General features: G+C 42.4%; 1 protein-coding gene across 1 annotated transcript; it reads left to right on the top strand.

Annotated features, from left to right (window-relative positions):
- The first annotated feature begins 13071 nt into the window (after window positions 1-13071).
- Window positions 13072-24096, top strand: LOC308128803 (nuclear receptor subfamily 1 group D member 2-like). Its single transcript, XM_080494474.1, has 8 exons — window positions 13072-13590; window positions 19334-19645; window positions 19748-19836; window positions 19950-20094; window positions 21553-22148; window positions 22248-22433; window positions 22535-22745; window positions 22863-24096. Exons 1-8 carry the CDS (start codon window positions 13572-13574, stop codon window positions 23057-23059), a joined length of 1755 nt encoding a protein of 584 aa, XP_080350600.1. The 5' UTR covers window positions 13072-13571; the 3' UTR covers window positions 23060-24096.
- Window positions 24097-25982: the final 1886 nt, after the last annotated feature.

The raw sequence follows: 25982 nt of genomic DNA, 5'->3' as shown, positions 1-25982 counted from the left end.
CACGACAGCAGCAGTCTGGAGCAGTGCAGGCTGCCTTTTAAGACAAAACCCACAACATAAATCCTCAGACCAGAGCCATTTTGATTTTGGTCTTAATATGTTAAAAAAATAAAATAAAAAATTATAAACTTGTAACTGTTTATTTTGTGCTGTCAAACAATTAGATTTTTTTTTTTTTATCATATTAATCACAGGGCAGCTGTGGATTATTTCCAATCAATCACGATGAATTATCTTTCATTTTTAATCTATATTAATCGCGTTTAATTTGAGCCAACAGATCCAAGAAAGAAGGGACTAAATATGCATTTAACGTGTTTATTAAACACCTTTCACAGTTCTTGTTGACAAAAAAGTTTCTCTTTTTCAAAACAAACATTTCTCCACATTAATAGCTTCCTGTTACTCCTTTATCAGCAGGTACTAAGACAAGCTAACTTTTTTGCTATTGTACGTGAAGAGAGCTGGCCGCTTCTTATTTACAACGTTGTCTCAAACTGAGAACAGCACAACAACTTATGCTTCACATTAATGTAGTATTTTTAACTGGAAATCCTTCAGGAAGAAAACTCCTTCCTGCAGAGTGTGAGTAATACTTTTTGTTGGTTGACTGTTCCTTCTTGTATTTTTTTTTCTCCTCAAATTTCCCATCGAGAAGAGTTAACGTGCTTGTTTAGCATCTTCCATATCGCGTGGATTCTGGATTAACCGCTGGATTAACTGTCCATTTGCACATGCGCAGCGGCACGCGCAACACTGAGTCTACTTGGATAAACTGCTCGTTATGTGTCACTTGTGCCGTTTTAGGGCTTTTGAATCATTCTGCCCTGCAGATGGTTTGATAGTGTGAACATTTGTAATTAGATTAATCATAATGACAGGTTAATTTGCATCATTCTGACAGCGATAATTATTATATATGTTAGGTTTTGAACAAGACAATTTGAAACAAAAAAAAATGCATGACTGAACATATGAATGAAGTGTTAAAAAAACTCTTCAAAACTCTTGTGGTTCTTTTTTTTTAACATAATATTGGAACAAGATGTCTAAGGTACATTGTGTTAGTTTGTTGGGCAACAAAAAAAAGGAATAAGTTGTATTACAACAATAGAAATAACAAAGTTATTTCTAAAAGGAACAAGAATGACTATCGAATTTTAGATATAAACAAATTCAGTATTTAATACCTGTTTTAAATCACTATCAATTTCAGCACATTCCACTGTGGGTCTATTCATGACATTTCTTTTTGTTCTACCTCTCAGTCATAATATGCAGCAGACACCGTTCAATCCCAGGATTAGTGCTACAACCATCTGGGTTACTGCCACACTTTTCAGTAATAGTGTCGGCGAGTGAAAGGTGAAAGGTTACTGCTGTTTGTGTTTCTGCTCAAAGAGGAGGGGAGTGTATAACATCCAGCTGAGTGTGAGAGACACATTTGTATATTTATCGATTTAAATGTAAAAGGTCGCAGGAGTCCTTTCTTGCGCCCACACCTCTGAATCCACCTTTGTTCTTTCCAACTTTTGTTGTTGTTTTGTGCCAATGGCATTCAGGATGAACTCAGAAAATGAGGCCTCCAGGTAGAAATCTGGAAGTTAAACCTCCGATAAAGACGGCTTTAAGACACACAGCAAAAAAAAAAAAAAGACCAAACAAAGGAATGGAGACAAACTGAAGAGAAGAGAAAAAAAAAACTGAGGGAGCTTATAACTTTTTGCAGAGCTTGAAATGGGGCCCTTTTTGGCAGCAGCGAGCGGAGAAACCGCAGAATGGTGCGATTCTGGAGTCGAGGGGTGGAGGAAGCAGGGGGGGGGGGGCGAGGCAAAGGACAAGGAAGCAGAAGAGAGCGGCGGAGGGGAAAGAAGAAAAGAAAGGGGCAAGGAGGAGGGTGCAGACGGCAGGTTTTAATCAGCAACAGGCTGTTGGTAATGAGATCACTATCCCACTGCTCTCAGATTGATGTCATGTGAGGCTCTGTGGTGCACGGAGAAGCATGCGGAGGATGACAGCCATGCTTGACAGCCTTGCTGGCTCGCTCTGGGCGCACAAACATGCGAGCGTCTTACGCGGAACGGCAACGACGGGGCCGCGCTCGTACACGCCGCAGCTGGCGAATGCCCACAAACCAATAAACACTGGCACCGCAGCTCGTACAGACAACATGCCTCCTTTACGCACAGAGAACCTTTAATACACCACGACACCCCGCTGTTAATTTTCTTCAAGCAAGATAAAGAGCTGACACAAATATAATCACACCCACACATGCACTATAAACACGCTTTGGGTCCCAGGGCTCCTTTATGTCTTTTCTGTCTCTCAAACTGCGAAACATGCCTATACACACAAAGAACATAGTGTACCAGTGGTGAGGGCTGGCTAGACTTGCAGGCAAAAAACATGGGAGCAAAGGAGGAGCGAAAACAAGGACCGAAGGGGGGAAAAGGAGGGAGGAAAAAGGGAAAGAAGTGACACTCCGGGTAGTTGTCAATTTGGGGGGGGGGTTTTCATAGTTCAACAGACGTCTTTAACAAATGAAGGCGAGACCGCGAGAGGTGCACAATGAAACACAGCCACCATCCCGCAACCAGAGAATTATTTCAAAATACAAGGAAACCTCCAGTAAACCGGCCTATTTATCGTGTTATTTGCAAAATGATGGGATCGTGGTGAAGTTGAAAAAGAAAGAAAAGAGAACGGGGACAAAAGAGGGGGGGTCGGATCAGGTCTAGGGTGTACATATGCATCCAATGAGCAGCAAATACTTTTTCCTATATAAATGTTCCCCAAAATTCAACCATGATGTCACCGTGAACCGGTCGTGAACTCCACTCAGTGTCAGCCACCATTACTGTCTCATTCCCTTGCTGTTCCTACTTTACGGCACCACCTCTCCATCTCTTTCCACTTGGTCCCCATCGTGTTCTTGGACTCCCACTCTTTATCTTTCGCCATACTCTGTTGTCTGGCTATATTTTTCTTTTCAACACAAACTGCAAACCCCCCCCCATTTGAACCCAACTCCCAGACACACACACACGCACACACACGCACACACACGCACACACACAAACACAGCTCACAGCCATTTGGAAAGTCTCGAGTATAACAAGGACAGTTTTAATCAGAACAAGCTGGCATATTTTGGCCAAGTCCTGCACTCATGGTAATTCAATCAGAAAGAAAGGGGAAAGAGGGGGAGAGAAAAAAGTGAAAAGGGGCACACGGAGGGTAGCGGAGTGTGAGACGGGGAAATAAGAAAAACAGAGGGAGGAAAAAGGAGACAGTGGGCGGATGGGAGGGTGAGGTAGGGGTTGACTGGTTTGAAAGAGTTTGATCCACATGTGGAAGTGATTGTCTAATTACAGCACATATGTATAAGTGTTACTGCCTGCAGGACAGATGGTGATTGGAGGGCGCAGCGCCATTGACAACGAGATGATTGGACGAGGGAGAAATTAGGATGGGTCAGATGAGGCGGAGAAGAGCTTATCGCGGCGACTCCTGCATCATCCCGCTCAGACTCAAGCTTGTTGTTTATCGAATTCAGCCACAAGAGTCCATCATCCTTGAATCGGTGCTGAAACTATGCCATAATACAGCATAAACATAGAGCTAGAAGGCTACTACTACTACTATGGACGCCCCACTGAGGGCCTGATAGCTATCTTCTGGTATAATAATGACACCTTCCTGAATTAATGACCTCATTGAATGAATTCTCGCCTGAGGCAGCTCTTGATGATCCTGCACCTTCAGTGAAATCACTAGCACACTTAACCTTACAGGACATCTTGTTCTACCACCGCAGCAACGACCTATTTCAACACTGAGATGGTTTCATTTCAACCGACATCACAAGGCAATGTTATTTTAAAATGTCACATATTCTGTGTTCGTCCTGTTTATGGACACGTGATGAGTTAAAGAGAGTGACGATACGCTTTGACTTGTCCCACCTGGTGGTTCATATAGTTGAGCATTGATCTTGAATGTAGGAAATCCAGGTTCAATTCCCAGTGGTAGCAGCAATGATAAAATGATGATTAATAAATAGCGATGTTATATACAAGCACGGCGCAGCCAAGTAGACTAATCATAATAAAGGTTGACTTGTCAATGACCAGGTCTGGTAAACAACACATATTATTTACTCTAATGGAAGAAAAGACCTTTACAAAAATAGAAAATTTAGAAATACCGAGAAAAAAAATCTAGTTTTTTATCATTGTTTGTATTTCTTGTGATTGTTTGTCTTTGTTCGTGTTAGGTTTTGCGACTAATTAAGTTTCTTATCTCGTCCACTTACAGGGCTCCCCGTCACTGACATCACATTCAGGCGTCTTGCCTCAATGCGTAATGAGTCCTCCTCACAGACTCCTCCATCTCCACCCCACACTGGTGAACTCATCACAAATATATATATATATATATATATATATATATATATTTTTTTTTTTTTTTTTTTTTTTTTCATTCACTCCACTAAAACAAAAGTAAAAACATTAAACTTCCTGGATACAGCGGGGATGGAGCTGCTGTCCCCCTCGGGATGATCTGGCATCTCTTCACAAGAAGGAAGGGCGCATAACAACAGACCTCGGCAGGTCTTGGCTGCCTACTGCAGGCCTGTCTGCCTGTCAGAAAATGTAAATGCCCTTTGGAGGGTAAACAGGGACACGTATCAGACAAGAGCTGTTACTGCAGTCGGAGTACTAAACTTTGTTTTTCCCCGTGCTGGATATCAGACCGATGCTGATTCTGGATGTTCCTGACTGCGTCCTAATGACCTGCAGGCCTGAAAGAAGCCGGCAGAGATGTTTCATAAGGGTTTTTTTTTTTTTTTTTTTTTGGAGATATATTTGTTCCCCTTATTTTATTGTAAGCAGCTGTTCCCAACAATCCCCTTGAAATTTCCCTTCAGGCAGTATTCTGTATATTTTTACTGAACTTGAGCCATTTGCTGCACATATAACTGCAGAACGCCACCTCAGACAGAACAGGCTGAACTTATGGGTGTTTTATGGCTGATTTGAATCTGCCACCACATGCTGCGTTCTGATTTCAGAATATTGGAGTCGTAATATCACCAGCTGTGTCTCCACGCTGAGCCTTCGACTTTGACGCTTCAGTTTTCAGCCACGCAAAGTCCTAAAAGCGCCATCATGTATAACATCATAGCAGCTGCTCCCTGTCTGCTCATTGGATGTATGTTGAATATTTCCACTACATTTAGCACATGCAGACAATTAGCTGACACTTTAGGGACACCTGTTCAACTACTCCGTCACGCGACTGTCTAATCAGCCAATCACGTGGCAGCAGCTCAGTGCGCCGAGACAAGATGAGCTGCAGTGCACTGGAAACAGCTGCCCCATTTTAAAGTGACTGTTTACTTTGGGTGATGTGAAGTATTTAGTATTTCATCTGTTAATTCAATTGTGAATATGTGTTGCTGTTTATGGAAAAGAAAACATTGTTGTTGATTTGTAAACAGAAGCTGGGTTTGGGAGACGGCAACACGTTTTGGTTTATTCCAGCCCATTTTATAGTTCTTTGTGTTAATGAGGTGTGTGTGTGTGGGTGTGTATGTGTGTGTGCTTGAAATAAATTTTATACAGTTTGGAGATTTGAGCTTGTTATCCTAATAACGTGTTTGCTCAGGTTATTGAATAAATGGGTCTTTTCCATGATCTGGTTGTTTTCAAATAGTTGATTTAAAGGAATTCTTTTCCTTTCCCAGATTGCAAAAATAAATTGTGTAGTTAGGAGTTCTGGGTCGAGCCAAATAGTTTATGTTCATGATGTTAACGGGGATTGTGTTTGGCTTCCACCAGGGTCACATTTCTGAGTGGTTGGGTTCATTACCCGATGAATATACTGTGGTCATTTGAAATATAAAAGATTATTTTTAATCTCTTATTGCTCCTGAGTGATGTTTCTTGTAAAGTTAACTATTGGTGCAATTATTGCTTTTTCTTTTTTCGTGCTGTATTTGGTCTGCCAGATGTTTAGTTGATTGGTTATTGGATGTTTCCATGTTCCAGTAGTTGGATAAGGAATTTGGGGGTTTATTGTGTGTATGATGACTTGTAAATGGGTTTTGCATGTTTTTATTAGTGAAACTGTTCTCTGTGTTTCCCATAAATTTCAACTTTCAATCAGTGAATTGATGCCTGAAAGAGAAAGAAACAAAAAGTCTTAACATCTCGAAAAAAAAGCATGTTTGTTAATACTGATGGTTTTTACGTTACTTGTCATTGGTTTCATAACAGATTGCTTTTGGATTCACGACGGCTTCTGCTAAAATGTATTTTCTCGTAAACAAATTGAAACAATTTATTCCTTTAAAAATTCATAGGAGAAGGAGCAAATCAGTGGATTGGCCTTCTTCATTGATTCCAAGGCCGATCCCGACTGTCAAAAAGCAGCACAGCATAATTCGTTCAGGAAATTTCAATGAAGTGAAGATTTTATAACCAACAGACTGCTGACATCTAATTGGATTATACACCAAATCATAATAATGAACATCATCCGGTTCAGACAACCCACATACACATGATCACATCAATTACAAGTTTGAGGAACTACAGCTTTTATGTTTACAGCTTTGATATGATCGATTTTCTGCAAATTTTGGGTGCAGCTTTTTGCAAGAGAAGGATTCAAGGCCACGTACAAACAGGAACCCATAGCTATCGAGTGAAACTGCAAATAAAAACATACAACAACAGTGAAGTGGGATCATTTTGGGGGGAAAGTCAACAAACATGAACATTTTAATTTTTACAAGATTCTTCATTTAGTTTAGTAATAATAATAAAATACAAATTCTGATTAGCCAAGTAACTGCACAACAGTTTGATTTGATAGTAAGTTTGCTTTGCATTATTTCAACATCGTTGCATATGTCTCACATGTGTATTAGTAACAGACTAGTGTGTGATGAAGGACAAACGCAAAGCTTCAGTCTGGTTAGTGAAAAGGCCAATATGTGCACAGTCAGTGATTGTAAGTATCCCAGTATAAATCTGCACAAAGCATGAAAGACGTGTTGAAAAAGGCTTCAACCAAAGGTGCAAAACCGAGAACGACAATCAAAAGTTCTCATGTTGCATTTCTGACCTGTGATTGAGACCTTTAACGTGACGGCGGAAAAGTAACTGAATGCTACATTTTTTAATATAATGTGACACTTTTGGCAATCTGTCTGAGCAGAGCGAGAGTCAGAGCGAACTGTGTCACGCAGGGATATGTGAGTGATAGATGGCGGCCTCAGGCACAGCTGCACTCATTCTCCCAGGTGTCACCTGTAGCACTAAAAACATAGCCATTCACTTCAAAAATCTTGTAAATGCTTTCAGTCACTGTGTGTTTTGACAACCCTCCAACACAGGGCCTCAGTGCAATGTGTGTGTGTGTGTGTGTGTGTGTGTGTGCAATACAAAGAGAGCTGGGAAGGGTTTTAGTGCTCTTTCTTTTATGGCCTTTCTCTATAACTCCAATTAGAGCACGAATGCTAATGTACTGCAGTGCCAATTTTAGTGCAGCCTGCAGCTCTGCTGATTCATCCGCACCTCTGCTGTATTTAGTGTGGGGATGGCAGAGCTCCGCAAGGCCCAGCAGCCTTGAATGAATAACTCCTGAGCCCTTAGAAGACCTGGTACAAAAAGCAAGCTCAGCAACTCGCAGAGCTATGGTCACACTGCCACCTGGTGGAAAACACGTGTCAACAAAAATCAGTTCAATTAGATCAAAAGCAGATAAATGCCACCAAAATATGCAGGAATAAAATAAATTTGCGTATGAAGTGGGGGACAAAAAGAACTACTTAGAAAATGTGTTACTTTTGTCATTTTAGATTTAAACTGTTTTTGAGCAATTTCTAGTGTGTGTTTTCTGTTTTACTCATTTGGCAGTTTCAGATAGATGTTTAGTTCTTTTCACTTGTTTTAACGGGTTGTAACTCGACATAACATCACCTTTTTTAATTAAAAAAAATTGAATTTTTAAAGGATTAAATAGTTTAACATCATCCTACATGCTCATTTAACTCCACATATCAAAAACACTGGTCATCCAGCGTCTTTGGAAGTGAAATGGAACAACTTTGCCCACCTTTAATGAAATAATGACACTTACTTTCTGTTAGTTTCGTCCATAGTTGTCCTACCGAGAGAAACCTGAGCTTTACCACGAGCAATTAAAGGCAGCGGGCGCGTGGCCTCTTGGGATGTGACGTATAGAATTCTTAAATAAAAATAAAAAATAAAAAAAAGGAAAGAAAGAAAAGTGCAACATAATGTATTCCAAAACATACAAGGTTATTAATGTCAACATATTTAACTCAACACTCCCTGTTGGTTCTTAAATGGCTGTTCAGGTGCAGATGACCTGATTCTGCTGAAGACAATGCCAAGGGGATGATTTATCGACAGTCTTGTCTACAGTAACACAGTTTGACCTCGGGGAGGCGCTGTTTAACCACTCTTCACTGTACCCAGTGCAGGTGCATGACGATCACCCGCTTCTGTACAACAACGTAGTGATGCGAGTTGGTTCTATATGAAACCAGGCCAGATATGGCCCTTTATCTTCATTAGTGTGTGTGTGTGTGTGTGTGTGTGTGTGTGTGTGTGTGTGTGTGTGTGTGTGTGTGTTAATTTGCTTCATGATTATCTATTTTATCTTTGCACCGTTCTTAAATCACGTTAAGCACATTGTATTACCTTGTTGTATAAAAAGTTGCTCTACAAATAAAGTTGATCGATTGTTGGAGATATGCTGCCACCACTTCCGTCCACGCACTTCCTGGCACACTGTGTGCCTTCGTTGTTTTCATGAAAAACTTTGTTGCTGTGTCATTGTTTTGTTGGCTGCTGTGGAAACTGTCCACTGACCTATAATCAGAACTTGAATTCCAAATCTGACGCAGAGACAGTTCAAATGTTTTTGGAATACATTTGCTTACGTGGTTGTTTGACCAGGTGTCCTGTTTACACATTTAAAAACTAAATCAGAGAGAGGGGGGAAAAAATCCCTAGATGGTAATTGTCCCTTGTGCCAGTCTGTAATGAGCACCGGGTTGCTGCTGGGAGTGGTACAAGAGTAATCAATGTGTTAGAGGTGACTCCTCGTGGCTGGGAGAACACACGTCTTCTGTAGTTTGGATTTAAATCCGTGTTTTCCAGAGGAATAACATGTTGCCTGTGTGACGAATTCATTGAATCCAGACTACCAAGAAAATCCGAAACGTAATTGCCTTGTTATACTATGTAGAGTAAACACGTGTGTGGCTTAAAAACAGATAGATAGATAGATAGATAGATAGACAGAGAGATAGACATATAGATAGATAGATAGAGAGATAGATAGAGAGAGAGAGAGAAAACTAAAATATCTGGTTACCCATTCATTAGTTTAATGGCAATGAAGGGTTCAGTGACACCCGATCATGGGTAACCTCAGCAAATATTTAGAACGCTTTAAAAACAGTACTGATGTAAAGCCAATGTTTGACCAGCAGTCAGTTCTCTGTAAATGAAAGCGATACAAGCAGATGGCTTTGATATCCAGCAGGTGATGACTTATTTTTACACCCGGCACTGTTGTGACCCCATAGCCTAATTCCCCACAAGTTCAACTCGGTGATCCAGCTCACCTATCTGCAATAAGAAAACGGTTTGAACAAATATCCCACCACCAAATCCCCCCCCCCCCCTCCTCCTAGGTTGAGCTTCGTGACCTAAATTGAACACAAAAGTGTGCCTGCCAGCAACAGGCGGTCCTTCGAGAGTTTTTTTTTTTTCCCCTGCAAGGACGCGGCGCTTTTAGGCACATTTGAGCCTTTTGATGATGCTCATGTTTGCTCAAGCAGCTCCTGACCTACATTCGCTGAGCCCCAGCCAATCTCCTTCGACACCCGGGCTTTTGGCAAACACAATCTGCGGAGAGAAAGAAAACGTGACGGGGAGGGGGAGGAGGGGCGGGGGGAGAGTCACGGTGAGCACCGCCCCGTCCGCATGTGCCAGCTCCTCCAAGCCAGAGATCGTGTGTTTGGTGCGAGGGAAGGAGCACTCCGCCGCTCCTGCCGGAGCGAGACGCGCTCCTGCGCACTGCGTGTTTTACGCGTGCGCGAGACTGCAGGTTTTTTTTCTTCTTTTTTTTTGCACTGTGCGCTGCAGGAAACACCGGAGTACCCCAAAAGCAAAGCCACGCATAAAGAGAAAGTTAACACAACCTTTTACCCATTCATACGCCAATGGTAGTAGAGAAGAAGGGCAAATGCTTTTTTTTTTTTTTTGATCCAATCATTGTGAAGCAGCAGTCACAGTGCTTGGATTGTTTACCCACTAATAGGAAACGTGAGCTGGGATTAAGTCACGAGACAGGTTAGGTTTCCCCTGCTGATGACCCGTGGTTGAAATAGAAATCTTCACTAAGTCAGGAAATGGTTGGGAGTCCAAGGTCTTCCTCGTGGCTACTTCAACATGTGAACAGGTGGCTTGATGGGATTTAAACCTGCAAACTTGTGATTGAGAGAGTCAAACAACCAATTGCCACAGAAAAGCTATAAGCCTGCACTCAAAACCAGGTATTTGCTTTCTGAGAGGTGAGCGAGAGCCACAACACCACCGTGCAGCCACAACAAAGAAATCACTTATACCCACAACATTCTTTCTGTGTGAGGCAGGAGTGGGAACCACTAAGCCACCATGTGGGAGTGATTTCAGTAAGTCGTCAAACTATAACCAGAAAAGCCAAAACAAAAGCATAGCAAAAATAAATAAAGATAAAGATGCACCCCACTCTCCGGGTGGCAGGATCGGTTCTATTGGACTGGTAGATATTGTAGATAATCTAGATAAAGACATTTAATAATATACAACAGAATTGAAAGGTCTCCAAAGGAATAAAATAATATTTTCATTTAACGCGATTCAATCATCTTTTATCGTTATTCACGTAACAGTTGAATGTTCAAATCAAAAGCCACATTTCCACACTTATTACAAGATTTTGTGGTTAAAACAGATTACAAGGGTTTTTTCAACAGAGAGAGCACTGGGAACCATTGAATTAAAAACATATAAACAGATAAAACAATGTGCTATTGGAACATGTTGAGGAAAGCCAAAGTTATGGTTCCAAACCTTAAATCCAAAACCTTAATCTAAACCTTAAATCAATCTTTGGCTTAAATCAATCTTTGGTTTCAATCTTTGGTTTCGATCCAACCACAGTTATAAATATCCTATTTAGAGTTTGTAATTCTACTGCACATTTCAGTATGTCACAAGTACAACTGCAATGCATTACTGGTATACTCAGTATTAAAAAATACTTTTAAAAAAACAGTCTATAAACTGTTCATCATCAGAGTCCATTGGATAGCACAGGGATTGCTTATCTTGTCTGTGAAAAGGTTCTTATTTTGTTAACATCACAGGATGACACATATAGTCTAAAAGGGATGGATGTGATATTAGAGCACCAGATTTTCTCACAATGTTGCCACAAAATATAGCAAAAGACTTTAATATCAATACTTTTGGTCAACTTATACTACATATATATATATATATACACACACACACACATTTATACAGCATGACAATCTATTTGTTCTTTGCAAAACATGTTTCACGATAACTCCTTCAGGGAGGGAATATACAGTAAGTCTGAAAACTATTATTATACTATTATGCAGTTCAAAGGTGCATGCAATGGCTGGCATAAATCTGACTTTTAACTTCATATTCAGCCTTCTTGCCCAGTAAAATCACAGACATGTTTGTTCACTAATATCACATTTGGAATCATGAATTAATGTATGTAAAGGAAAATGTAGCTTGAAGTCAGTCGTGGAAGGAACAGACGATCTGCTCAGGCATATACCGTTCCTTTGACACAACGTCATCTGAGGTAACTGCTGTAACCCAAACCTGGTATGGAAGAGAAGAAGGGAGGATGCTTGGATAAATCGACACTCCCTCAGCTTTGCAGCAGTGTCCTCACTTGCCCTCCAGTGTGTATTGCTCTGGCACATATTGTACAATCACTTAGAAAATGGCTATAATTAGGGTTGATGATTGTCAGTCTTTAGATTTAGTCCTTTTCTACCTCAACGTTTTCTAAAAACAGGTTTTCATGTTTTCTTGATGTTAAAAAAACTCATGTGAAAAATATTAGAATAGTTCATCATCAATTTTTGTTTGAAGGGAAGTTGTGAGACAGAATCCTTGTTTGAGGATTACTGCTAATTTATATATGTATATTTTAAAAAGCATTTATTATGATGCCATCTAAGTTAAAACAAAAATTGATGTTTGTATCCCAGAATAACATAAAACATGTAAAAGAGAGCATTGTATGGGATCTTACACTTGTGCTTCTTAGAATAACAATGGATGTATGATAAATGCAGGTTTGTGGGTTAAATGTATCAGTGGTGTGCATCAGTAGCTTTTATCGAGAAAATATCCAGATTTTCTGAGACACAAAATGCCCACACCGTTACATTTCTACTCGTTCGTCTTGCTTTAACGACGTCGCGGTGCCAAATACAATAGAATCGGCTTAAAAAGCCGCCATACAAGATGGTTTCTGTTGCGGCGGTTTGGCGGATCGGTTGTCAGTCCTTCCTCCCGCTGCAGGAGTGAGAGCTCTCGCGCTCTTCCCCCGCGCTTCTGCCGCTTATCGCCGAGCGCGAGCAGCTCATTAGCATAAAATGTGTGTCAGTAGGGCAGCTGGAGCTCACATGCCATGCGCACATGCTGCAGAGCTTTAACCAGCATTCCGATGTGGAACTAGCCCAATGTGCCGTCTCCACTCGAGGCTCTCAGCCAATGGGAGCCCGGGGAAGAGTAAAAAAGAGTGGGGGCGGAGGAGGGAGGGAGGGAGGGGGGCGAAATGTTTTCAGAGTGCGTGACAGAGAGAGAGAGAGAGAGAAAGAGAGAGAGACCCCTGATACACATCAACAAACAGGCGTTTGGAGGGACACACAAAGAGAGAGAGAGAGAGAGAGCGAGAGAGGGAGGGAGAGAGAAAAAAACTGGTCACATTTCTCAGGCACCTGAAAACGTGCCGGTTATTTTAGGACGCGTGTTGCTTATTGATGAGCGGGGTGTGTTTAAACTACTTCCACTCCGGTCATGTTTTGATGGTGACTGTACATGGCGAGTAGCTGAACGCGGAAGGACCTCAGTATTTCAGAGAAGCCCCGCATTCACAGTCTGGCATTATAGGCGCAGACCTGAGCTGTCTGAACATCGGGACGATATTCGGATCAATAAGACATCTGATTACCTCTTCTTATCTTTTTCAACAAACATTCTTATTTTCTTCGCTGACTGGGTTTTTTGTTTTTTCAAAGACAACCCCCTCCTCAATGCTTCACTCCTATTGGTCTGAGCTTTGGGATACACTCTCTATGCCTTGGTAGTTCATGACTCTTTCACCTGTGCCAACCAAACTCTTCAGTGGCAAGCAGCAGCAGCAGTGAGCTCAGCTTCAGACCTCTACAACTAAAGAACACAACAATACCGATCAACTCAAACATGGACAACAGCCCTGGTGGTAAGTAAGATCTATCCACTGTACTAGATTTCTGCTCGAAACACATGTAAAGATGACTTCAGTGATGTTGGTAGTTGGCGAAAGTAGATGGCATTTTAATCAGCATTCAAGCTGATTTATAAAGTATGTATTTAAAATAAAAAGTCATTAATGATTGTTTGGGATGATGTTTTGTGTTAGGCTTATAATTTCTTGAAATGTTCCTGTTTGTGCGATGTCTTTACTGCACGTGATGAAAAGTCTCATTGGAGGCAGGCGACGGTGTGTCAGTTTCTTAGAATAATATGAATGAAAGTAGACTGGGGTTGGTTTGTGATTTTCATGGGTTAGGGTTAAGCTCTATTTCACTTGTGCAGCGTGTGGCTTGTGGACAGGTGCGCGTGTGTTCCAGACAGTCGAAGGTTTGACTGAGCGTGAATGAGCCGCGCGCACTGAGGGAAGTCCTCTCGGACTTCCGATCCCTCACATGTAAACAAACTCACGTGAAGCGCGACCCAAAACGCCCCCTGAACGGGCACGTTTCTTCGTCCGCTGTCCCACCCTGCTTATCTTTTCACTCCATGATCTTATCTTCATAGTTTTAATTTATCGGGTAATGGCAGGAGCGGCGCGCGCTCATGCTGCCGTGACACTTTCACTCCCGACTTCCTGTTAGAACCGCTCGGCGCGTTCACGGGAAGTTGGAAATGTGCCACTTCACTTTGTGATACTTTTTTTTTTTTTTTCCCTGCCCTGGTATGTTTGACTGTAGCGTGGCTCTCCTCCCTCAGACACACGTGAGGGAAGATGTGTCAAGGCGCAGTCACGCCCACTGGGTCAAAACATGTAGAGCAAACGTTTTCCCTCCGTGCTGGGCTGGACTTGATGACGGTTGTCTGGAATGAACGCCAAGTTCTGCCAGAACCGGAACCACGGGTCTGAACGTGGCCGGGACTGGCGATGATTATGAATGAGCGGATGCTATTAATGTTGGTTTCAAACGGTTTCCTGATTATTCTGCTGCTCGATAATTATTACAATAAAGCGGTATTAACATGATATGTGTGGAAAACTGTGAGAGCCACCATGAAATTATCAGCACCACTGGATTTGAAGATAAAAAAAAATGGGGGGGGGGGGTGATTAAAAGAATCTGAGAGAAAACTGTCCTTCCAGCAGATCGACATTATAAAGTCCTTGAACTGCGGACAGCCATTTTGGCTCTTCTTTCTTCCGCTCCCCGCCCGGTGCACCCTGGGTAGACGCGACCGTGATGCGGCGAATCACGCGCCTGATTTTTTTTTAATACGCAGCCACCCCGCCTCGAGCTGCCAGCACGTGTCCTCAGCCTCAGCATCCACGTGCTGCGCATGATTTCCAGTCCTCCTCCTTCTCCTCCTCCTCCTCCTCCTCAGCTCGCACGGGGATTCCTCCATTATTCTGACAGATTGGTCAGTGGGTCAGAGGGCTTCAGCAGCCAGTCTTTCTCTCGCTTTGTTAATAAAGTTGATTTGATATATTAGCTCACAGGTTTAATAGCTTTATAACTGAAATAAAAAATTTTGCACACTTTCTACCTGAAATAAAAATCACTTCGTGCCACAAACTATATTTAACCTTAAGAAATTAATATTACTACGTGCCTATGCGTTCCAATATGCGACTAATCCAAAATGGCTGTATTTCCTTGATGAATGAGACATGAATACTTTTGAGGTGTTTATTTTTGGGTTAATGTTAATAAAACAAGATAACAATGTTTATATACTTATAATTTTGCTGAAGCTGTATAGAGGGAATGAATCATTGCATGTGGGTTGGTAGTGAATTCAGTGAATGGTATTTTACACAAGGTGGGATGTTGGCGTGGGCGGCGTCTGAAAGGACATATTAACCTACATTTGGTTGTTTTCAGCCTGGTTTTTGGGTGACACGGCCAACCACTTCCGTTTTAACAGAATTATAAAAGCTCGAATTAAACCCCCATCACACAGGCCATTAACCATGGTGGGAGACATGAGGAAGAAAAAAAGGACACCTTTTATTAGTGGGGTAGTGTTTGGTTTTGATAAGACTAAAATGGGCCAAATACTTAAAAGGTTGTGCCTTGCTGCTGTGGATTATGTCTTTCTAAATATGTATTCCAATATATTATTTAGCTATATACCAAATAATGTTTTCAAGATTTAATCAACTTTTCATTTAGATTTTGTATTATTTAAAAACATTGAGGTTTTGTAGCCCGACTCTACATTCCTATATTAGTAACACAAATAGTAACTTGTGACATGATGGCAAGGTAACCAGTAGATTTACAAAAACAAATTAAAATGGGAAGTTCATGCTTGTTTTTGTTTAGTTTTTTACATCAAATTGAAGTTTCTTTTAATTCAATTTAATGGCTTTCTGTCATTGATGCAGTTTTTTACATTTGACTACTGGGAGTCACCAGAAATGTATGTACTTAAAACCAAATCATTCTTTTAATCATGTGGAATACTTTAAGTGTGTATACAGTTTAAGTGACTGGATGTTCAGTTTTTCAACAGGCATCATGGAATTATCAGTAAATGCAGTCATCACCATGAACAGGCTATAAAGTTGACATCCATTAGGTTTTCTTTTCATTGGCTGACGATTAAAGTGAATAGTCACTTTGAGGAGTGTGTGAATAGAGCATGAATAGACAAAATATACTTGAGCAAGAGCAAAACGTGACTCACAAAACTGTCATCTTTGAGAACGCAGCAAAAAAACAAACAAAGATTATACGTGTTCACAACTTTTAACATGCTCAAGTAGGTAAATGTGTCACGTGTCAGTAGGGCTTGCCGGAACAATAGGGTTGCAGTTCAACTGTGAAGCAGATGTGAAACTAGATTCTTGGTCATTGTCAGCTTGACATAGTTTGCTAACTGAAAAATAAAAGGCCTGCCAGAGTATTTAATAGTATTTCTCTCCTTGGCTGGAATGTTATTGCATGTTTCTTTATACATTTGGCCCAACTATGTAAACTTTTGAAATTGGTGAAACGTTCAAGTGAAATGAAAACCAGGCATTAAATCTGCACGGAAGTTCATGCAATGCAGAGAATCTATATCCCGGCTGTTGCTGTGAAAGACCGAACCAGTTTGAAAACACGTTAGTGATAAACACATGACATGAGGCCAGCTGTTTCACGTGGAGGGAGGTTTAGTGCCCATGCACAGTTGTAAATGTTCACATGAGAGCAGTCAAGCAAGTTGAGGTTAAGAGGGGGCGTCTATCCTCGTCTCGTACATGTCATGAGCGTGATGTCTGTACAGTTCGCATACCATGCGTGCATGCTGAGGGGGTGGGAACACATGAGCGGGGGAAGTCGGGGAGGATGGGCAGAGGGAGGGGCCGGGGAGAGTATTGTTTAGTTTGTTGCTGGATGTGTGTGTGTGTGTGTGTATCCACAGGTCACATGTCGTAACCTGTGCCTCAGAGCTGCTGGGATGATTTTCCCAGACCTCATTCAGATACCCAGCCGGGTCAGATTCCAGGAAATGTTTATGGGGCTGCCTGAATATGGAATGTTTTTACACTAGAGGGGCGGGGTTACATGGCGGTGACTGAAGGCGGTGGGAGGGAAGCTCGTGTGGACACTGGGTGTGACTGTTCACTGCAGGTGTTGCACATGTCTGCAAAGTTTTATCTTTTTCCACAACAACGCGCAGGAAAGACCACACAAGCGTCATTGGTAAACGGCCCTGCCTGACACTGGAGCCACACACGAGTCATCAAGTAGCTCTCATTCAGCGATGACACGTGTGAGCTGTGGAATTAAGGAGGCACTTAGGGCTAAACGGAAATGCAGCACGTGTTTCCTCAAGGAGAGAAAGCACGGGAGACTAGAGAGATTCAGATGACTCAAGGTCCCTTAGAGGAAATGTGCCGAGAATTACAGTGTAGATAATTCAAGGATGGTAGTACTCCAGATAACCCTGACCAGGTCGTGTTAAACTTGCCTTCGTGCAGAAACATGTTAGGCAGAGTCGGGCTGATATCCGATACATTTTGCATTACTGACCTGTTTAAACAGGTTGGATAGTGTCAGTCTTTGATAGTCACCCATATGGTATAGACATCATGACGTGAGATCAGTGACGCAGATTCGGAATGAAGATAATGGAGTGTACATTTCCAGCATATGGATAATGATCCAGCTGGCAGGCCTGCTGTGCAGGTATTGCAGACACTGGTAGGACAAAGTGAGGAAATTATGAATTATCGTCTAAAACCCAAACACAAGTAGAAGCCACAAAAAGCTAGCAATTCCTAAAATTAATGTTTACAGTGGGACATTTTTATATCTCATGACTTTGACTTCAACAAAACCATAATTTATAATAATCATGGAAGCTAAGAAAATGGTTAATTTTTGGGTGTGGTAGCATTGCTCTTGTGCTTTCCTCATAAAGGAACAAAAATATAATCAGCGTTCGCAGAGGAAATCATTTAAAAACCAACCACGGCAGGCTACAATGTGACTGTTACCCTTTGTACAGTTTCTAGTGACTCTAAGGAATGCATCAGCTTATGGCTGCTGTGCCCCACACTCGCTTTTCCCTCCCTCTGTAGTCACAGCATTAAAGCCTCCTCTATTCCAAACGTGATCTGCCCTCGCGCTTGTTATGGTGCTGCTGCTGTTGTCTACACGGGACTGCGCAAAGAGCCTTGTGAGCCGGGCGGGAACTGTGTCAAGAGTCCATGTGAGCTCCTGGTCAGGTGGCTGGCGAATAGATGGGTCTGCAGGCCCGGAGCCAATGTGCGGAGTGAGGGAGGGAGCAGGAGGTAGAAGGGGAGGAGGATAGAGGAGGAGGGAGGGGGAAAGAAGAGGCGAGAGTAGAAAGGACTCGGCTGAAAGCGAGCAAAGCAGGGAGCTGGCTGGCACAGCCTGCACGTGAGGGGCAGTCTTTCATCTTGCGGGGGAAGAACGCTGTCTGGAAAACAAGGGAGGTGGGGGGGGGTGTTTCGGGGTAATAGGGCATTTCCGATGCGATGTGACATCCCTAAACAAAGACCTGTTCTTGGCCTGTCAATGGTACTCATTGTAATCATATAGTGATCCAGCCACAGTATAATAGATATAGTCATTATACGTAAAGAGGTGTGATACATTTTAAGCCATTTTTAAGAGAAATGCCTGTTTGTTTGTTTTTTCTTCTTTCAAAAAAAAAAAAAAAAAAAATCCAACCTAACAATTATGAGACAATCTTATTTAAGTGAGTAACGTGATGTGACTACATATAGTCAACGTGCGTCGGCTCAGCCAGACGATAAGGCTGTTTGCTGTGTTCCGCTTCGTTCGTCCACATGACACACCAACAGGCTTCCTCGATGCCAAGATACCAATCAGCAAAAACAACACACAGCTGCTTGTTCCCTTGAGTTAATACGACGCAGCATTTATTTTCCATTATTCTTGATTATCTGATAAGAGACCGAATAGACTCTGCAACACAGATATCCAGGTCAGACTTGTTGTTGCTCTCGCACTGGGCGTGACGTTCTTTCTTTTTTTTTATTTTTTCAAAAATCCTTCGTCACATCAAATATCTATTGTATTAACACAGTCAAGGTTTCACATGTGCTTGTGAATGCCTGCCAACTGGGCTCACGGCTTCAAAAATGGAGTACGTAGTGCTCACCGTGTTCTTTCTCGCCTACACGCGCATGTGAACACGGACTCGGATGAAGATCAGGGAACTAACTCTTCACCTCCATTCTGTCCTTCCAGGTGGCGTTATCTTGTATGCCGGCTCGTCTGGCAGTGCCAGTCCAAGTCCTGGCAGCCCTTCAAGTGGATACCAGACCCAGTCGCCTTCCTCCCACTCTCAGCCCTCGTCCCCAGAGGGTGGCTCCTTTCAGGAGATCGGAGTCCTGAAGCAGAGGGGCGAACAAAGAGGGGGATCCGTTTCCCCCAAAATGGTCTTTCAGTTTCCAGAAGTGAACAACGCTCCAGTTGCCCAATTCACGACAGTGTCGTCGGCGACCTACGGGCATCCCACGGTGGCCAAGAGGCCTTGTGGCTTCACTGGAACATTCACAAGTGAGTGTCTGCCAATTGTCCTCCTTCCTGGCCGCCTATTTGTCTATGTGCTTATTTGCTAATGTGCTGGCGTGGACTAATGGGCGGTTATGTCTTTCATAGAGACCGGAGGCATGGTGCTTCTGTGCAAGGTGTGTGGGGACATCGCTTCTGGATTCCATTATGGCGTGCACGCCTGCGAAGGCTGCAAGGTGAGACACAACACTCGTGTTACGCCATCTTTTTGAATGCATTACGTGTGAAGATGCATCACCGAAAGGAGCCCTATTTACAGCCGTCATTTCTTTTTGTGTGCTTTCACCAGGGTTTCTTCAGGCGAAGCATCCAGCAGAATATTCACTACAAGATGTGCGTGAAGAACGAAAACTGCCTCATCATGCGCATGAACCGAAACCGGTGTCAGCACTGCCGTTTCAAGAAGTGTCTTTCTGTGGGCATGTCCAGAGATGGTGAGGACCCAGTTTGATTTTGTTCTTAAAAAAAAAAAAAAAGAATTTAAAAACTATTTAAACCCTGGATAGCAGTATTTTATTCATTTATGTAATATTTGGTTTCTCAGAGAATCCTAAAGTATATTTTAAAGTCATGTCATTGCCTTCAACAAAGGCACAATTGAAGCTTTGACAGAATCTCCCCGTTTTGCTCATTATTAGACAAATTGAATTTCCTCTTCATATGTCTTTCCATTCTCCTTTTCTTGTCTCTTGTTCCTCCCACCCTCCTACCCTCCCTCCCTCCGTCTTTGCACTGCCATCTGATTTATGGCGAAAGGAGCTCGAGTCCCACTAGTCATCAGTCATGTAGAAAGCGTGAAAAATCCAGTTTATTTTAGGAAATCAGGGCACAGTGTGTTTGATTACCCCTGGTGGTGTTCATGATGTTCCAGCTACCAGACTTTCAAACAATCTTTCGAGATGTGATGTTATTCTGTACCATTAATCACGAAAACCTAAATTGCCTTTACCGGAAGGAAACTCTCGAGTTAATTTGCTCCTCTGCATGATCATATCCACAGGAGTCCGGTCTCTTAGGGTACAGCTAAACTAGGTGATTCATTTTTTTTTTTTTTTGTGTGTTAAAATCTGGAGCAAACATTTTTAGGTGACCCAAAAAAGTCAGAGTGAAAAATCGTAAGCTAATTTGAAGGATTACAGTGAGGAAATCGTGTCTTCATTCTCTGAACAAGCAGGCAAATACGAAATAAGACTACATACTCAAATGCATTGTTAAGTCAGATCTTCATTTTAAGAATTTTAATGTCACGGACAATCGACAACAGTTTGACCGACTCCGTATTCGATCACCCACTTCTTTCTTCTGCCTTCTTCTGCTTTGCGTCCTCACCTCCCACACCTGCCCCTCCTGTCGACTCTGACCTTTCCACCAGTCAGTCCTCCTGTCACTTCACTAATTCATGTTCAGTGCTTAGCGACCCAGTGACCTACTTCCACAGAAGAAGAGAGAGCGAGAGCTCAATTGAGAGGCAGAAAGAGGGAGAAAGCGCAGAGGGATGTGGTGTAGCATACAGCATACTTACTATAAATAGGACTGTCGGCAGAGGTGCAGAATTGAAAAATGGGGAGGGGGGGGGGGATTTAAAATCTGGAGAGGAAGATGAGGCAGGCGGCTAGCATGAAGGCTTTAGTGTCCAGAGTAACAGTCTGGGGCAGAGATGGAGTAGTCGGAGAAGAGAGGTTTAAAGATTAGTAACATAGACAGAAATGACACTTTTAAAGCTGCAGGGTACCCACCAGAACAACATATTATTATTTCCAATACTAGCAATTTACCTGCCCGAGTGCTTCAGTTTAATGTATCAAGAACATGTTGCCAGCGGGGGAAAATTGGTACTGATGTAGTTCCTTTGATGTCGGTTAATGTTAACAAACGGACGCTCTCCTCCTCAGCTGTGCGTTTTGGACGTATTCCCAAGCGGGAGAAGCAGAGACTACTGGACGAGATGCAGAGCTACATGAACAGTCTGAACGAATCGGCCTCCATGGAGGTTGAGGTGTCACCTCCCCTCAACGCCCCGTACAGTCCGCAGAACCAGACGAACGACGGAGCTGGCTCCATGTTACAGTCTTACTGCGTTGACGAGAAGCCTCCCAAGATGGCCGCCGGCCACAACAACAACAACAACAACCACCACCACCACCACCACCACAGCACTTCCTTGCCCCAGACCGCCACGGTCCAGGAACCCGTCATGACGGCCGCAGCGACCCAGACGCAACACGGCGGTCACGTGGAGCACGGGAGCCGGACGACAAGCTACCAGGGCCCCACAAACTTCCACATCACAAACGCCAACAATGAGGGCTCCACTCACACGAACATGGACAATGCCAAGTACAATTACTCCTCCAATCACAATCAGTGCCCCGTCACTGGTCACCAGTCATCTCAGTCCTACACATCCAATCAGAATAGTTTCCCAGCGAGCGGCTCGTCAAACCAGAACTCCTGCCCGTGGAAGCTGAACGGAGGAGCCAAAGTGCTGGTGAGTTGTTTTTTCCCCCCCATGCCTTCTCGGTCGGTTAAAATCTATTAGATTAATGCCAATAAGAGGTCCTTAATGCTTTTCTTCCTCCTCCTGCAGGCCTGCCCTCTTAATTCGTGCCCCGTGGCTCCGGCCAGTCGCTCCAGCCAGGAGGTGTGGGAGTCCTTCTCCCAGTGTTTCACCCCCGCCGTCAAAGAGGTGGTGGAGTTTGCAAAAAGCATCCCGGGCTTCCAGACTCTCAGCCAGCACGATCAAGTGATGCTGCTCAAATCTGGAACCTTCCAGGTACGTTCCGTCTAATCTGAGATCTTTAGTAAGATATTGAAGGTTTCTTTTTTTCCTCTGGGGTATTTTCCAGTGCTAATCTGGTTTTGTTCTGTCAACAGGTTCTCATGGTGAGGTTCTGCTCACTGTTTGACCCCAAGGAGCGGACGGTGACCTTCCTCAATGGACAGACGTACTCTCTGGCATCACTGAGAGCTCTGGGAATGGGCTCTTTACTGGACTCCATGTTTGACTTCAGTGAAAAGCTTGGATCTTTGGGCCTGGAGCCTGATGAGATGGCACTTTTCATGGCCGTTGTGCTGGTTTCTGCAGGTAAGACTCAGAGTGTGCTAAGCTCATAAGTTTTTCCATACAAGTGTTTGTTGTTTTTTTGTTTTGTTTGTTTGTTTACATATTTGACACCGTCTCCTTTTTTGTCTCCCCCCTTAGACCGCTCTGGCATTGTAGAAGTGGGAGCAGTGGAGCAGCTTCAGGAGAACTTAATAAAAGCACTACGTTCGCTCATCACCAGTCGCCGCCCAGACGACAGCACACTCTTCCCAAAGCTGCTGCTACGTCTGCCGGACCTGCGCACCTTGAACAACCAGCACTCTGACAAGCTATTAGCTTTCCGCATAGACCCTTGAATTCATGGCAGCTTGAATTCCGACGAGTGGGTCATTTACTTTTTGGGGACTTTCTTGCTCCCTGCATGCAAGCCTACCTTGCTGCAATCAGTACACTGGCCTCTGCATGATGGACAAAGGTGGGGAGTTGTGCCAAGTCAGAGACGACTGGGGAAACCGTGAAGAACATGGGCACAGCAGGAGGCAGGAGCTCCTGAACTCGAGCCCAATCTCTCTTTCAGTCGCTTCCAGTCAAACTGCTTAAAAAAAACCAACAACAAAACTACTAGACTGTGTTCTTCCTCTCATTTTTCAGTCAACATCAACCCACCATCACCTTTCCCTCCCGGAGTTTGCCAGAGGCGAACAAGCTCTAAAGACCAAAAAGAAGAGAGACCTTATTGTTTCTCTACAGACCTTGTGTCCCCCCCCCCCAACTCACAAAGCTAACAAGAGAGAAGCGTATCCTCTCACCCACGGGAAAAAAAGAAAAAAAAATGGACAAAACTATTACTGGATTTTCTGGTACAAGTGTAAAGGCACTTTTCATGCATTCAGAAACCTAAAAAAAAAAATAAAAATCAATATATAATATAGCAATAGCAAAGTCTAACACACAGCTAGGGGAACGGTTTGCCCTGTTGAAATGACATAAGCTATTTTCACAACATGCTACCATGTGGAAAAATCTTTTTTGGAAATCACCCATTTGTGATTGAGAAATGTATAACATTTTTTTTTTAAAGAAATGAGACTACATTGCATTGTATTTGTATATGGTAATCAGGGAGAAATTATTGGTCATTTTAGACCACGTCTGATGACTTGTATGTTATGGTGTTCTGTTGTAAATTTTGTACATGACCATTCTTAGTTCCTTGTTAGTTTGCAGAATCTTGGATGTGTAAATGAATTTAGTATTGAAATATTGTATGACGTCATATATTATAGATTGCTCTACTGACTGCAAAGAGAAGGCACCATTTGAACTATGTGCTCTGAGTATAAACTTTATATTTGAAGATATATAATGAAAATAAATGTATTGTCACCTGACAGCATTGACTTGTGAATATTTTGTAAATGTTTATGGTTACACCATAGAGTACCATGATTAAATACTGTTATATAGCATCTCACCTTGAGTTCATCTTTTCTTTTTAATGATAATTTCCTTCCTTGATGCGATGCAGTAGCATACCGTGGATCCGTTGCCTAGCAACAGAAGCAATCAGCCAATAGTGCTTCAGCTCTGAAAGTCATTAGGGGCTTTATTACCAGAAAGAAAGGGGGGGGATAGAAAACATCACTTGGTTTTTGAGTGTGGGATATTGAATAAATGTAATTTCAAAGATTGTTTCTCATTAGATATGAAGTGTCTTTGGAACACTCAGTGACTTTGGAAGTAAAGGAACAGGTCAGCTGCAGATGGATGCGGTGGAGCAGTCTATGCAAATACGACACTGATGAGACATCCTCCCCATTGAATGGGGACATCTGCAAAAAAAAACACCCTGAAAGTGTATGATCAAGGTGCCAGACCGCACAAGGTCATATACACTCATCAGTGTTATCTCTACAGTCTACAAGATAGCTTCGAAATGTCAGATTATTGTAAATATTTAGGAACAGTTTCTGCAGTTTTTTGCTCTTAATACGTCTTTATAATGGGAGGGGCCGGGGGGGGGGGGCTCTCACACAGATGGTACAATGTGTGAAAGGAAGAAATATAGGACTGCACTCGAAAGAATAATAGCACATCTTTATATGTGTAGTACATCTGTGACATTCAAACATTCATATCGTCTGTTAAAGGCTTCATATGTGTAGACGGAGTTATTGATCTGTCGGTTCTTCAGCAGCCTAGGAGCACCAATAAAATAAATCAATAAAGTCTCCACATCAGGTGAGTTTGTAAAACAGAAGTTTGATCTAAAGCATGTGTCTGTCCGGGTGCAAGGGAATGAGGAAAAAATAGCATCGATCAAAAGCAGCTTAAAATAAAATAATAATAATAATAAAAAAAAGGCCGTACCTTCATTCTCACTGCTTCTTTCATAGATAAAAGAAAGAACAAAAGTCTCCCACTGAGAGTGAAGTTCCAGAAAGAGCTCTGACACCATCACTTTTCTCGGGCTTAGTTTGCCATCTAGTGGACATTAAAATATCAAACCCGACACTGGCAGAGCTGGTTCATACTCTGGAAAATCACCCTGCTCTGGTTTTTTTTGTTGCATGTTTTTATGGGTCAGCATTCAGCTTTATTTTTGTCCGTGAATCCAAACTGAGGCCCCATTAAGTTTCAGTTTTATTCAAAAAGCACCACCAATTTATTTATTTATTTATTTTTACAAATTCACTTCTCCAATTTATTTTCGGTGCTGTCTTTCTTTCCAATCGTACGATTGTCAAGGATCAAGTTCTCTGGAAAAAAAACCCAAAACCAACTATTAGTACATTTAACTCTTAATTTAAATCTTTATAATGTTTCTAACAATGCTAAACCTACTCAATACAAGATCATGCAGTACTATTATCTATTTCCCCCCCAAAATTGAACAGATGTAGCACTATTGTCTTAAGTGTCTCACTATAAAGCTAATCATGAAAAAAAAAAGTCATTGTATAAATGTGGTTACAACACTGAAATTTATTTGGGGTTATTTGACGCAGCTCTTGGCTGCAGCATGAACAAGGTTTTTAATGTGTTTTGACGCCATCTAGTGGTTGTTAGAAAGTAAAGATTCTGAACATGAACGGTTGTTCCCATATCTTTGATAAGAACAGTTCCATCCATTCATCCATCCATCCATCCATCCATCCATCATCCATCCATAAAAAGAAAAGTTTGGAGGTTGAAAAATCAAGCCACTGTGCCTCAAACACATTGCATCTCTAAATCGAGAACATATTCTTAACATTTATCATGTGTCTTGTATTGAGG

Source organism: Blennius ocellaris (genome assembly GCF_963422515.1).
Source record: "Blennius ocellaris genome assembly, chromosome: 4".
NCBI lineage: Eukaryota > Metazoa > Chordata > Actinopteri > Blenniiformes > Blenniidae > Blennius > Blennius ocellaris.
This window is presented reverse-complemented; position numbering and strand designations above follow the sequence as displayed.

Coding starts and splice junctions, on each gene's coding strand:
- LOC308128803 (XM_080494474.1), top strand. Junction 19,646..19,747: donor CTTCACTGGAACATTCACAA/GTGAGTGTCTGC, acceptor TGTCTTTCATAG/AGACCGGAGGCATGGTGCTT. Junction 22,434..22,534: donor TCAAATCTGGAACCTTCCAG/GTACGTTCCGTC, acceptor TTCTGTCAACAG/GTTCTCATGGTGAGGTTCTG.